The sequence below is a fragment of the Denticeps clupeoides genome, chromosome 18, assembly GCF_900700375.1.
Source record: "Denticeps clupeoides chromosome 18, fDenClu1.1, whole genome shotgun sequence".
NCBI lineage: Eukaryota > Metazoa > Chordata > Actinopteri > Clupeiformes > Denticipitidae > Denticeps > Denticeps clupeoides.
The window spans coordinates 17,566,482-17,581,764 of NC_041724.1; the positions used below are offsets into that span (position 1 = coordinate 17,566,482).

Consider the following 15,283-nt stretch of genomic DNA (forward strand, 5'->3'; position numbering starts at 1 on the left):
ACAACGCCACCAGACAGGTCAGGGATAAAGTTATTGAGAAATTTAAAGCAGGCTTAGGCTGCAAAAATATTTCCCAAGCCTTGAACATCCCACGGAGCACTGTTCAAGCAAGCATTCAGAAATGGAAGGAGTATGGCAACTTACCAAGACAAGGCCATCCACCTAAACTCACAGGCTGAACAAGGATAGCGCTGATCAGAAATGCAGCCAAGAGGTCCATGGTGACTGAACGAGCTGCAGAGATCTACAGCTCAGGTGGGAGAATCTGTCCATAGGAAAACTATTAGTCGTGCACTGCACAAAGTTGGCCTTTATGGAAGAGTGGCAATAAGAAAACCATAAGAAGTTCAGTTTGCCACAAGCCATGTTGGGGACACAGCAAACATGTGGAAGAAGGTGCTCTGGTCAGATGAGACCAAAATTGAACTTTTTGGCCAAAATGCAAAACACTGTACATCACTCTGAACACTGTTGAATGGTGATGGTGGCAGCATCATGCTCTGGGGTGCATCTCTTCAGCAGGGACAGAGTTGATGGGAAGATGGATTGAGCCCAATACAGCACAATCTTGGAAGAAAACCTCTTGGAGTCTGCAAGAGACTGGGGCAGAGATTCACCTTCCAGCAGGACATTGACCCTAAACATAAAGCCAGGGCAACAATGAAATGGTTTAAAACAAAACATATCCATGTGTTAGAATGGCCCAGTCAAAGTCCAGATCTAAATCCAATCGAGAATCTGTGGCAGGATCTGAAAACTGCTGTTCACAAACACTGTCCATCTAAACTAACTGAGCTGGAGCTGTTTTGCAAAGAAGAATGGGCAAGAATTTCAGTCTCTAGATGTGCAAAGCTGGTAGAGATATACCCTAAAAGACTGGCAGCTGTAATTGCAGCAAAACATGGTAATGACTCAGGGGGCTGAATTGTTACACACACCCCACACTTCAGTTATTTATTTGTAAAAAATATTTGGAATCATGTATGATTTTTGTTCCACTTCTCAAATGTATACCACTTTGTATTGGTCTTTCACATGGAATTCCAATAAAATAGATTCATGTTTGTGGCTGTAATGCAACAAAATGTGTTCAAGGGGGCCGAATACTTTTGCAACCCACTGTATCTCCCCCTGAACAAACAATTGTACTAAGCATGCATACACTCTGGACTGACACACACACTACCTCTGCTTTATTTAGTAATATTATATATTAATTATTATAATTATTTAACCTTGCACATTTATTATTAATTTCACTAGCTCAGTGCTGACATGTCATTGTTATGTTATGTTTTTTGTTATGTTACTCTTGAACTGCCTGTGTCCCCTGTTTGCACTTTATGCAGCCCAGTTAGTCTGTGTCGCACACGTGCACTTTATGTGAGTACGTAATTTTGTTTAATTCCTTAAATATTACATGTAGCTCCAGGTTTCAGAGGAACGTTGTTTCCTTTCACTATGTGAGCTGAAATGACAATAAAACTCAACTTCATCTTTCTCTCCAGATGTCTGGTCCCAGCTGCCTCCCTCTCTCACCTCCTGGTTATCAGGTGCCATTCAGGTGCCACCCTGTGATGAACTACAACACAAGTGTTTAATGTTTTCTGATATCTCTGTTTATCCCATTTTCTTATTGAGAATTATACCTTCTTTAACTGCTGGAATATTTGATTAACAAACAAAAATAATAATGTGTCTCTTTCTGTGGCAGAAATGTGTCATTGATTTGATCTTTGTTTAGACCTTTCGTAAGAAAGTATGAAGTGCATTGCCATTTACATGTATATATAAATTATAGTTTTACTCTCATTTATGACAGAATGGAGACAAAACTACAACCTTGCTACCTTTTATAAGGTATAAAATTGTATCTTAATAATGTGCAATACTGAAAATGTTCACTTCAATGCAAGCTGTGGCAAGAAGACAACATCCCATTCAATGCAAGCTGTGGCAAGAAGACAACATCCCAGCAGCAGGACTGCTACCTCCGCCATTGTGCAAGAAGGAACAGGAGGAGCACTGCTCAAATGGTTAGAAATAGACTCCATGAGGGTGGTGTGAGGATGCATACTGCAAGGTGTTGGGCAGTAAGTTGGAGCAAGAGAAAGGCCCGGCCCGGGGAAGCGGTTTATTGCATGAGTTCCCATGGCCTAACATCCCTGCCGTGTTGGAGAACATCAAGAGTGGCAAAGTTGCCACTGGCACTCTGTGTTCTTCACAGATAAAAGCAGATTAACACCGAGCACATGTGACAGATGTGATAGCGTCTGGAGATGCCTGTTCCCCACCTCATCAGGAGTATATGCCAATCCATTTTCCTATTTATACATATATATTAAATATATAGTCTTTCAATAAAACGTTTGAGTGTCATCATAAATCATCATAAATGTTTTCACGCAGGATTAATAAAAGTCCTGTTTGCCACGAATACAGTATATTCACATAGTATATACAGTATATCAGTATAGATGCAATCGATAAGCATGTAATTTGTCTACTCCTCCATTGCCATGTTAGGAAAAAAATTAATTACTGTAGTAACTGATGGGACGTAAGATGTTGACCTGCCAGTTTCTGTAAAGTTGTAATCAAATTAAACTTGCGCGTATGAATCTCTATGGGTAGTTTTGGGGTGAGGACGGGACCCCGCCCATCCTAACTGTGAACCAATGAAAAACGTCGCTGCCAGTTCAGACGGACCAACTGGCGCTCGCGCTGGGCGCGCATGATTTACTGGCCTGCACATGAAGCGTAAAGATACCGGGCCAGCCTTAAATCGTTTGAATGCGTCGATGATAACTTTGCGAGTATTCCGGTGAATGAGTGCGGAGCGGCGCTAACTGCGGCTGGGAGCGGCCGGCCGGCGGATCGAGAGCGAGGCCCGGCCCGAGGAGGCGGTTTGTTGCATGAGTTCCCGTGGCCTAATGTCCCACCGTGTCTGTGAACGTTCCCACGGAAGATCGGTGGATTGATGACGGGAGGGTCGGCATGGAGGCTACAGGTCGTGGATGTAGTCGCTAGCGGGGAGCAGTCGGCGGTCCTTTATTTTCTGTGTCTCATCACCCCGACCCACGGGCGGTAATTCGAGCTCCAGGATTCGGGCCCAGCGCCTCCTCCCCGATGAAGGAGTACAAAGTGGTCGTGTTGGGCAGCGGAGGCGTCGGCAAGTCCGCACTCACTGTCCAGTTCGTCACCGGCACATTCATCGAGAAATACGACCCCACGATAGAGGACTTCTATCGCAAGGAGATCGAGGTGGACTCGTCGCCCTCGGTGCTGGAGATCTTGGACACGGCAGGGACCGAGCAGTTCGCCTCCATGAGGGACCTGTACATCAAGAACGGACAGGGCTTCATCCTGGTCTACAGCTTGGTCAACCAGCAGTCTTTCCAGGTACATATCATACAGATGTTTGAAATGCATGACTGTCCTGCTGTATATTTTATATGCACCCTGGCGCCACATCTGAAGAGCCCTAGTGGAGGTGACCACTTCTGTTGTGGGTTCAGTCAAAACTAGACACAATATTTTTTTATTTCAATATTTCTGGCACATTAGAACTGCTACACACACTCCCATGCATTGTTAAACTGCAGCATTTTGACAACTGTAAATAGCATGCAGCTAAAAATGATGCATAAGCTTAAGGCATTTATCAGAATCCCTTTTATGTGTTACCCACTAGGCTACTACCACCTAGTTAGGTCATTTTAAACATAAAATTTGTCAAAATAATCATAGTTAGTTTGTACACATGTTTCCTGCACCATGCCTGGCAAGCCTCAGGCATCTTCCTCTGCTTTAAATGTTTAGCAGGGTTAACGAAAATGTGGAGAATCCACACCTTCTTTTAAGCGTGACATGACATTTTAAAATCACGAACATCATAATTATAGTCATCTTTGTATACAGAATTTGTAAAAGAAACGAGTGAATTAATCACATGGTGTTTGTAAAATTCATAAGTTCATTTTTAGTATGGATCAGTATAAGTTGCTTAGTGGTCAGTGACCATGTTTTTTTCACATGTTTGCCCTTGTCCTTTTGTCTGGACCCCTAGGACATCCGACCAATGAGGGACCAGATAGTCCGGGTGAAGCGCTTTGAGAAGGTACCACTCATCCTGGTGGGGAACAAAGTGGACCTTGAGGCGGAGCGGGAGGTGGCTGGTTCGGATGGCCGTGCCCTGGCACAAGAATGGGGCTGCCCCTTCATTGAGACATCAGCCAAGAGCAAGACCATGGTGGATGAGCTGTTTGCTGAGATCGTGCGACAGATGAACTATGCCACGCTGCCGGAGAAGCAAGATCAGTGCTGCACTGCCTGTGTAGTTCAGTGAGATGATTGCCGACTACACTCCCTCACCCAAGGTACCTCATAAAATGATTAATAGCATGAGTGATGCGGCATAGAACAGTCTCTGCAAATCCAGGATTTGATATAGCATCTTTCATCTTTTAGTGACTTAAACCCTGTGCTGATACTAACAAGCCATTGTATTTTTTCAGCTGATTTTTTAATGTGTGTGCCTGGACCAGAGTGGTTTTTAACTTGTCCGTCTAGGACCAGATCTCAGTTATTTGCTGAACCTGGCATGAAAGTTATGAGTCTCTCATTTTCAAGAGATCAGCTCATATGACTTTAGCTAACGCAGGATTATAGTCCCTTTGTTTGATGTGCTCAGGAGAATACGCAACAAAACTGCACATGTTTTTCATCTTTGAAATAGATTTCTAGCGCTGGAGGTGCTGGAGAGTCAGTGAGGATGTTGGAGTGGAAAGTTCTGGTTTTGTGTATTCAGTCCTTTGTGTCACCGTTCCTCTGTGTTGCAATTGCATTAAAATATTTAATTGTTGCCTTTTCTTCCCTTGTCTTAGACGCACTCCCTGACAGGACGCCCTTTGACCCAGCCTCTGCTTAATGACTTTTTGTCTCACGTCACCCATACCAGTGATGCCAGGTCCACGTCGGAGGTTCATTGGTCTTGTCTGTCTGTCAGGGCAACCCAAGAGAGGCTCCTGAGCTTCTCCAACCTGTCCGTTCAGCACAATCCCCAGTGGTGAGGGGGGAAACCATATGTCTGTTTTAATGAGGACCAACCATTGGGGCTGGAACACGGACAAGTATTTTGCGTTGAACTCGCCCTGTAAGGAGGCTGGTGTTATAAAGAACAAGTGAAAAGCTTAAGGCTATGGCATCGGCATAGGTGCAGAGAGGAATATACCCTGTATTTTAATTTTGCTATGATTGAAGTCATAACAGCCAATAATGTGGGTTTTAGTCCCAAACATTTTAAAATCATGACCCCCATTATTAATCATTATGTAGTGGTAGCTAAATATGCTTTGTTTTATTTTTAAGCATTATTTTATTTCACTTTTTGTGACTGCAGTGTGCATTGTTTTCAAGTGGAGCATTGACAACGCCTTAAACGATATCAGTCTTCAGTCAGTGCTGTTGTCTCTTTGTTTCTTATATTTAAAAAATATAACTAATTGGTTGATATATCAACGTGAATTTTTCAAATTGCATTTTTCGTTTTTTTGTCACAACTCTCACTAAGAGGAATTTAATGTCCATAAAAACATTTTTCTTTATATAATATGAGGCCTTTTATGTATGTTTTGATTTGATTTATTCCATTTGTTCCTAAGCCAGACTGTGGACCTTCAACTCTACTTAATTTTGAATTTAATTCATTTTTAATTAATGTTGAGCTCAAATACAAGTTAAATGTTATTACATGGATTCATTTGTAGTAGGACAGACCAATCTTGTGATGCAACAGGTTTTTGGTCTCCTCCGGGCAGCCATTGAAGGTAGCAACCCAGTCAAGGCGAGTCCAATTTACGAATCAATTTTGCAAAAACAAAAAAAAAAAGTGTCAATGGGGGGCAAAATTTGTTTTTACATTTACAGCATTTATCAGACGCCCTTATCCAGAGTGACTTACAATCAGTAGTTACAGGGACAGTCCCCCTGGAGCAACTTAGGGTTAGGTGTCTTGCTCAGGGACACAATGGTAGTAAGCGGGACTTGAACCCGGGTCTTCTGGTTCATTTATTTATTTATTATTACAGTCCCTTTTTTTTGGCAATTAATGCGGGTCAAACTGAAGCATGCACACTGGCAAGCTATATTTTAAAAAATTGCACTCTATTGTGTGCTATTACTTTTATAAGCAATTGGAGTGGATGTAGCTAAGCTATTAACACTCAAACAGGGTCAAATCCTCATAGGAATGTATTGAATGCTAATTTTAGTGTTGGTAGCATTTTTAAAAAGGGGTCTGCTACAGAATTATTGCCAACACTGTCCTTCAACACAGTCTAAAACCAGCCAATTCATTAGGATGCTCCATCAGACACATTATTAAGACCGCCTGCTCCTTCAACCAGTTCATTAGGACTGCCTGGTCTTCAACAAGCTGTAAAAGTGAAGTAATTATCATTGTGATGTTCCAATGGATGGGATTCGAAGCAGCAACCTTCTGGTTAAGGGGGCGGCCCCATAACCAGAAGGTTGCTGCTTCGAATCCCGATCCTCTAAGGTGCCACTGAGCAAAGCACCATCCCCACACACTGCTCCACGGGTGCCTGTCATGGCTGCCCACTGCTCATCAAGGGTGATGGGTTTAAAGCAGAGGACACATTTTATTGTGAGCATGTGTGCTGTGCTGCAGTGTTTCACAATCACAATCTATTCACTTTCAAACATCACCAAGTTTTATGTGACTCATTGTGGTCATGCCCTTTTTTTTTATGTTAGCATGATAGCATTACCAAATTGAACGTGACTTTCTTACGACCACCTGCTTCTACAGCTGACACCAGCTTTGGAGGCCAATACCTGCTCCTGCGACCAGGCCCATCAAAATTTCTTCTGGAATTTTGGTATCTAGTTAGATATTATGTGGTGAAATATTGCATTTTTTTGTATGTCATGAAAAGATCTTGCATTTACTGTCACCACGCAGTATAAAAGGATTTTTATTCTTTTTGACTACAGAGACTCAATAGGGGAACATATGGTATGGTAAAAAGAAAATAAGTAGTTACATAAATAAATAGTTACATATCTAGGAGGTAGTAGCCTAGTGGTTACACAGTCTCCTATGAACCCAAAGACCACAAAGTCCCAGGTTTAAACAAAAAAAACAGTTTACACCATTGAAGATTTAGAATTTTCTGGCCTGCTGAAGATTATTAATATTCTTTCTTATATAACAGCGTCTTAACAAAATGTTCAGTTTGTAAGCACAGACTGGTTTTGGTGGCCCAACTCGCCCACATCCACCTCCAAACAGCTACTGCAAACAATCACAGAACAATGCAATGTCCTTGTCTTTAAGAATCCCATTTTCTTTAATATGTGGTTGGGTGCATGCATGTTGGTTACCTGGGAAAGACAGGTTGGGAGGCAAACTGCTCTGTCCTGGATCTCCCGCACAGAGGGCAACGAGTCCACCTTTATCTTCTTGCAGGAGAAGTCTTCTATCCTGAGCCCAGCAGAGCATGTGTGATGTACAAATTGGTGTTGTGCAGTAGCAAAACTGTAAAAAGGTGTAGTGACTTGTTCAGCAAATAGCAAGAAAGAGCAATGATGTGACAATAGAGTGGCTCTTGGCCAACGTTGGCATAGAATCTGGCAACACAATATACATTGCTAAAATAAATCCTTCATCTAAATGAATGAAATATTCCTATTATATACATTCTTTACATAGTTGAATGTGCCTAAAAGAAAATCACATAATCAATGATCAATGGTGATCTCTTCCCAGACCTGAACTATAGCATCCCCCAACTCCTGGACAGTCACTGGTGGCACTGGTGGATGGAGCAAGACATAATGTCCCAGATCAATTGGATTCAGGTCTGGGGAACGGGCGGGCCAGTCCATAGCATCAATGCCTTTGTCTTGCAGGAACTCCACCCACATCAGGTATAATGCATGGTCTTGCATTACGAGGAACCTAAGGGGGGCTGTGCGGCCCTTCAAAGAAATGAGACACCACACCATTACTGACCCATGCTTGAGGATTTTGCAGAAGCAGCAGAACGTTTTCCACAGCATCGCCAGACACTGTCACATCTGTCACATATGCTCAGTGTAATCCGGTTTTCATCTGTGAAGAGCACAATGTGCCAGTGGCTAATTTGCTAATCTTGGTATTCTCTGGCAAATGCCAAACGTGCTGCACTGTTTTGGGCTGTAAGCACAACACCCACCTTTGGACATCGGGCCCTCATACCACACTCATGAAGTTTCTGACCCTTTGAGCAGATACATGCACATTTGAGGCCTGCAGGAGGAGCTCCTATGGCCTCCTCCACATTGCCTGGTGTACTGGCCTGTCTCCTGGTAGCACCTCCATGCTCTGGACACTATGCTGACAGACACAGCAAACATTCTTGCCACAGCTTGCATTGATGTGCCATCCTAGATGAGCTGCACTACCTGAGACACTTGTGTGGGTTGTAGACTGAATGCTACCACTAGAATGAAAGCACCGCCAGCATTCAAAAATGACCAAAACATCAGCCAGAAATAATAGGAACTGAGAAGTGGTCTGTGGTCATTTGCACAACAGCATGTGAAATTGATTGGCAATGAATGTTTTTCTAGTGTACATAAGACACAGATCGGTTATCACACTTCTGTATAATTGTGGATCTAATATGTCCTCTGACAAAATTGCATTGTACAAGGATAAGCTGTGCAAATTCCATAAACAACATTACCCAGCTCACCCTATTCCATCCTCCAAGAACAGATATTCTGTCCCAGCAGCATCTAAAGACCCAGGGTTATTCCCATCCTGAAGAAGCCCACTCTTAAAATCCCTGAATGCATAACCTACAATCAATTGTCACTCTCAATTGTCAAGATCCTAACCAATCTGGCTTCAAAGTACATCATGTGACATTCCACAGACTCTGCTCTTTTGGTAGTTACTTGGAAATCACACACTGGTCAAATTGTTATCAGAGCTCGTTCTCCTTGAATCAGTGTTCATCAGTGTTAACCACAAAATACTTTTTTCCACACTCTGAAATTGTGGAGTTTGTGGGCTGGAGAGAATAGATGTGATTTTTATTTAAAGAACACAATGAAAATATCGCATTGTTCTTCATTGGTTGTTGTGGGTGGAGGGGATTGTGGTTTGAGAAGATGGTCTACCCACAACCAACTTAAATTAAGGGATGTGACGTAATATGTCCAGAAGATGGCGGCAATGCGTCTGAGAGCCTAAGCCTGCAAATACAGCCACCACAGAAGAACAAGACGCGCTTCCGTAAATAAAGACTTTAATACCACTTAGTACGAGTCGGGAGGAATATAATTTTTCTTGTAATTTCTTGTAATTTAGTTTTTAATGATGAAGACTGTTTTCGTCACGGTTGGTTCTACTCGGTTCGACGAACTGATTGAATCCGTCACTTCAGAGGAAGCTGTGGAGGTTTGATGCGTTTACACCATGAATAAAATAATAAGATTATAATGCTTTATTAGTCCTACAAATGGGAATCAATCCCGTATTAAGTGCAGACAAGAAAATAAATATACACCACTAAAAATCAGAAAGAAAAAAATGCAAATATAAGTATGTATGTTTTGATATGTAACCAGAGATAAATAAAAATATTGCACTTTAGAAACTAATACGGAGAATTGGAATTGTGTTTGTCAGTCTGTGTAGGTGTGGATGATCTGCTTATTTGTGGACATGTTGACATTATGATCCCCTTTGCCCCCAGGCTCTGGTCAAGAGGGGTTATTCCCGCCTGGTGCTGCAGGTTGGCCATGGCTTGCTGCTGCCATGTCCGGACAGCTGCCCCGGACTCACTGTCAAGACTTTCCGCTTCAAAAACTCCATCCTGGATGAGCTGAGACAAGCCGACCTTGTTATAAGCCACGCTGGTTTGTATCAGTTCATCTTTACAGTGACTGAGAGTGATTCCTGGCATGGATGAATCAGCAGAATGCAGAATAAAAACTGTGTACTTGTAGGGGCAGGAAGTTGTCTCGAGGCTCTTGGGGTGCAGAAGTCTCTGCTGGTGGTGATCAATGACAGACTGATGGACAACCATCAGCTTGAATTGGCCTGGAAGCTGAATACAGAGAACCATCTGCTATACTGCTCATGTAGGTCAGTGTAATAGATCTTACACTTACAGTGCAATTTGAGGGATTGTGGTGGTACATTCTTTAAATCTGTTTTTCTCATCCTCAGTACTCTGGCCATGACTTTGGCCACCATGGATTTTTCTGTCTTGATCCCATTCCTGCCTGGCCAGCCTCAAAACTTTGCCAAGTTTATGGACACTGTGCTTGGTCTTGACTGACTGATTTCGTCTTCATCATAGTCTTGATGAATTGTGTGGAGAGGGACTGATGTGGAGGATCTTTTTCCTCAATTTTTTTATTCTTATAGCATTTAGCAACTTACATAAGGGCTTAATTGAAAAGCTCCCATTTGATTTATTAATATCACATAATAGCACCATATAAGTAATATATGTAAAACATACGTAAAAGCAAGTTGTTTTTCCAAATGTCACAGTGTCGCTATAAAGCATAGAATCCTTTAGAAATGAGAATATGAAGATAAGAACTGTACAGAGCAAGCAAGCTCAAGAGAGAACCATATTTAACACAGCAAATTCAGACACTTTCAGGAAGTATATAATAGTTCAGGTTGTGTTTCTATAATTCATACAAAACAAATTCAGTGCTCAGTTTAGCATTGATGTGTTGTCATGGTGCCGCAGAATATTCCACTGCTACATATGATACATTTAATATACAGTGTTAGAGTTATTCACATTAGGTGCACATGCTAAGCACATGCAATGGTGTAATCTGTACATAATTGTGACTTGTGAGTCATAACTCACAATGTTCATTTATGTAAATGAGCAGAAGGCACAGGCACAATATTCTGAACAATATTCAGATTGCCAATGCCCACTCTTGCGAGAGTGTGAGTCGAATAGAGCCTGAGCTGTTTAGGATTTTATAGCTTTCTATTAAAGTTTATAGTGTATCCTGATGAATATAGTATAATAATATAGTAATATATATATAATATATAGTAGTAATAATAATGGTTATCAGACATAGACATTAGACATACAGACAGAGCAGCCCACTGGAAACTAACAATGAGTTTGTCATTTACACATTAAAAAATAAATAAAAACCCTTTTTTCAGTAGCAGGACCATAGGGACAGAAGAAAGGGGTGCAGACGATTCCGTTGCCATGACTAGTCAAATTACTTTGTTCCTCATCCGAGGCCAACTGTTGATGAGGATGAAATTTGGAGCCCTTTAAGTATACAAGTTGAGTCATAATAAATAAAGTGAAATTACACAGGGAATAAGTATTAAACACACTTTATTTAATTCTTTGTAGAAAAGCCTTTGTTGGTGATTACAGCTTCTAGACACCTCTTATATGGAGAAACCAGTCGTCTGCATTGCTCAGGAGTGATTCTGGCCCATTCTTCCACACAAATGTTTTTAAATCTTGAAGGTTCCTTGGGCCTCTTTTATGAACTTTGATCTTCAGTTCTCTCCATAGATTTTCTGTGGGATTTAGGTCTTAAAATTTTTTATATGCTTAAAATATTTTATGCAGTGGTCTGAACATGATAAAAAGTTTAATAAAAACATATAGTAATTTTTGACATCAAGTAATTAAAAGTAACTAAGTGACTTTTACTCAAAATAATATGTAAATAAAGTAATTTTTTACTTTCACTCAAGTACATTTTTAGATTGGTATTTTTAGTTTTACTTCAGTAGAATTTAAGCAAAGTAAAGATACTTTTACTTAATTAGATTTTTTCAGTACTTCTTCCACCTCTTATGTATGATACACTGAAAGTGAAATGATTGTTATTTTGAAACACAGCACAGCACACGGTGCACACAAATAAATGTGTCACCCATGCTTTCAACCCATCACCATTGGTGAGCAGTGGGCATTGGTGAAAGGCGCCCAGATAGCAGTGTGTGGGGACGGTGCTTTGCTCAGTGGCACGTCAGCGGCACCTTGGTGGTTCGGGATTTGAACCAGCAACCTTCTGATTATGGGTGACCCACGAGGCCACCACTGCCCCTCTAGGTGGTCTAGCAGTTAAGGAATCAGAAGGCTGCCAGTTTGAATCCCGATCCGCCAAGGCACCACTGAGGTGCCACCCCCACCATCCCAACACACTGCTACCCAGGCACCTGTCATGGCTGCCCACTGTTCACTGAGGGTGATGGTCTAAAAGCAGAGGACACATTTTGTTGTGTGCACCGTGTGCTGTGCTGTGTATCACAATGACAATCACTTCACTTTAACTTTTTCACTGCCCGTTGGGTGGCAGCGGTTCCTGGGCTTGACTGGCGAGGACTTCCTGGAGGAGGGACCACTGGATGGCCTCTGGGACGATGGGGTCAGTGTTCTTGGTGTTCCTGTCAGGGCTGTGTCGATGGCAAAGGGCATCTGCCTTTGTGTTCCTGGTGCCTGGTCAGTAGGACAGGGTGAAATCGAACCTGGTGAGAATCAAGGCCCATCGTGCCTGACAAGGGTTGAGTCAATGGGCCTCATGGATATGTGCGAGGTTCTTGTGATCCGTGAGGACCATGAACAGTGTACTACCCCTTCCAGCCAGTGATGCCACTCCTCCAGCACCAGTGTGACAACCAGCAGCTCACAGTTACCCATGTTGTAAATTTCTTGGGCGGGTCGAGGCGCAGGGAGAAGAATGCGCATGAATGTAACTACTGGGTACACTGCGACAAGACGGCCCCCCTCTGTGGTTTGATGCATTTACTTCTACTATGAAGTGTCGCTGCAGATCATGGTAAACAAGGAAGGGGGCTGTGATGAACCTCTGTTTGAGGGTGGTTTTACCATCAATGTTGGTGATGATTTGTCCAAGAAAAGAAAAAAGGGTAGGTGTAGTGGTATATTGGTGGAGTGCAAAGTAAAGAGCATGTGTCCGTGTTTGGAGGTACTGGACAGTGCAGAGTAGGATTTTGTCCAGTGTCATGGTGTACATTACGTGTCCATTTTAATGATACTGGTCCATTTGAAGACCCCTAAAGCTTTAGACGTTATGTGGCTGTGGTGGCCCTCTGGTTTGTTTCATGCTTAGTCATCTCGTTATCAGTTGCCAGGAACCAGGATTTATCTGGTGGTCTTTTTACTGGAGTCTGCAGGTGGTCTGCATGCATTCCAGTTAAGCAAGGTTGGTACACATGGGTGGGTTGTAGACTCCGTCTTATGCTACTACCACAGTGAAAGCACCGCTAGATCCGGTCCCGGCACCTATAAGGCTGGGCTTGGTGAATGCCAGATCACTATCATATAAAACCTACATCCTCAAGGACTTCTTTACTTCACATGAACTGGACTTTCTCTGCTTAACAGAAAACTGGATGTCTCCTGATGAGTCCAGCACTCTTGCCGAACTACTGCCACATGACTCTTCATATTCCCCATGTTTTTTGGGTCGTGGAGGAGGCTTGGCAAGTGCAAACAAATCTTCCTGCTCTGGACAGGTAGCAACACTTAAACCTCAACAGTCAAGGCCAAAATCTGAACCATGGTTAAATGCCAATATTTGTTAAAAGCAGAGGTGCACTGTGTGCTGTGTATTGTAAGATGGGACATTCTGCAGGACCATGATACTTCTGCAGCTTTTGTCCTGCGGAGATGCTCATCACCTCTTTGTTCTCCATACCTTGTCAAACGGCCTCCCCCTGAACAAGAAGTGTGAAAGACCAACCATTTAGTCCTCCACTTGTGTCTTGTTTGGACTGCGGTGACACCCCCAAGCAGGAGACGACAAGGGCGTGACAGGGCAGAAACAACAAATTCTGATTGGTCTGTGACAACTTCCTGGCAGTACAAAAGAATGTTCACTTGTGATCTCTGGACTTCCATTTCCTTTTCCATCGGGAAACTTTCACTTAACTTTCACTTTCATCTTCAACTGCGCTTCCATGGTTGGGGTATCACAGGGCTAGCTTCTTGTGAAAAATCATTGGATTCAACTCTGAAAATGGATGCACAGGTTAACAAGACTGTAAAATTTGACCACCTGACCAAACTCAAGTCAGTCCTTTCCAAACAAAATCTGGAAACACATAATTCATGCTTTCATTACATCCCGCCTTCACTTCTGTAATTCATTGCTTTTTGGGATCAGCCAGATATCTCTAGCTGGCCTACAATTAGTACAAAATGCATCTGCACGATTTCTCACTGGTACATAACCCTGATCTTAGTCTCACTACACTGGCTCCCTGTCCATTTTAAAATTCTTTAAAAAAAATTTAAATCACTGAATAGCTTAGCTCCAGTCTATTTGTCAGACCTACTCCATTCTTACACTCCACCTCGATCTCTCAGGTCTTCTGACTAGAGACTATTGTCTGTTTCTAGATCACATTCTAGGTACAGAGGCGACAGGGCCTTTGCAGTGGTCACCCCACGTCTATAGAATGACTACACCAATTATATGGTGTTCTTATGCAGTGTTTTATGTGGTTTCTTAGGCAGTCCTTTCTTAAATCTTTTAGTATGTTGTTTTAAATATTTTAAATGTTTTCTTCAACCCCTTGTTTAATTCAAATTGCTGCATGTTTCTCATATTTTATTTTATTTGGTTTTCTTTTTATTCTTTATTTTTAATGACCTTTTTGTCCATTTTGTTAATGTACTTTGGTCAGCTCATTTGTTGTGTTAAAGTGCTTAATAAATAAATAATTGTTATATGGTACAGGACCCAGAAAACAAATTACCCATGGTAAAGAGTGGTAAAGTATATCTGAGTACTATTTCACAGACTTTTTTGTGGGCTAACTATTTATTTGTGTGCAATATTTAAGAACAGGAGCAGCACAAGCATTTCATTTCAGACCAATCTCCAGCTGCTCTAATTCTTTATTGCCTGACTCACTGCTATGCTTGTGTGGATTAGTATGTGTTCGAACAGCCAAATGAATTCAGTATTCACAAACAACACTGGGTGCGACTTTTAGGTCTTATTCTGAACTGTGATCTGTACTGGTAGGTCATTCTATATTCATAGGGAACTGCACAGTAACAAATGTAATTTGAATGTCTAAACTGAATCGCATTGCAATTGCAACCTCAGTACCTAATGGCAGTCCGGCTACCTCTGATAAGCACATGGAGGGCTTTGGGGAGAGGGTGGTGCCCTAGCGGGTAAGGAAATGAACTGTTAAATAGATGGTTGCTGGTTTGAA

General features: G+C 42.1%; 2 protein-coding genes across 3 annotated transcripts; both read left to right on the top strand.

Moving 5' to 3' along the window:
• The first annotated feature begins 2,717 nt into the window (after positions 1-2,717).
• rap2c (RAP2C, member of RAS oncogene family) lies at positions 2,718-5,611 on the top strand. Its single transcript, XM_028959909.1, has 3 exons — positions 2,718-3,402; positions 4,070-4,379; positions 4,887-5,611. The coding sequence occupies exons 1-2, from the start codon at positions 3,130-3,132 to the stop codon at positions 4,346-4,348; spliced, it is 552 nt and encodes a 183-aa protein (XP_028815742.1). The 5' UTR covers positions 2,718-3,129; the 3' UTR covers positions 4,349-4,379; positions 4,887-5,611.
• A 3,637-nt stretch (positions 5,612-9,248) lies between these two features.
• On the top strand, positions 9,249-11,695 carry LOC114768306 (UDP-N-acetylglucosamine transferase subunit ALG13 homolog). 2 transcript variants are annotated; one of them, XM_028960512.1, is made up of 4 exons: positions 9,249-9,472; positions 9,771-9,933; positions 10,024-10,162; positions 10,247-11,695. In XM_028960512.1, exons 1-4 carry the CDS (start codon positions 9,389-9,391, stop codon positions 10,356-10,358), a joined length of 498 nt encoding a protein of 165 aa, XP_028816345.1. In that variant the 5' UTR covers positions 9,249-9,388; the 3' UTR covers positions 10,359-11,695. The 2 variants fall into 2 exon arrangements, with proteins under 2 accessions (XP_028816345.1, XP_028816346.1); XM_028960513.1 differs by having other exon boundaries at positions 10,024-10,158.
• Positions 11,696-15,283: the final 3,588 nt, after the last annotated feature.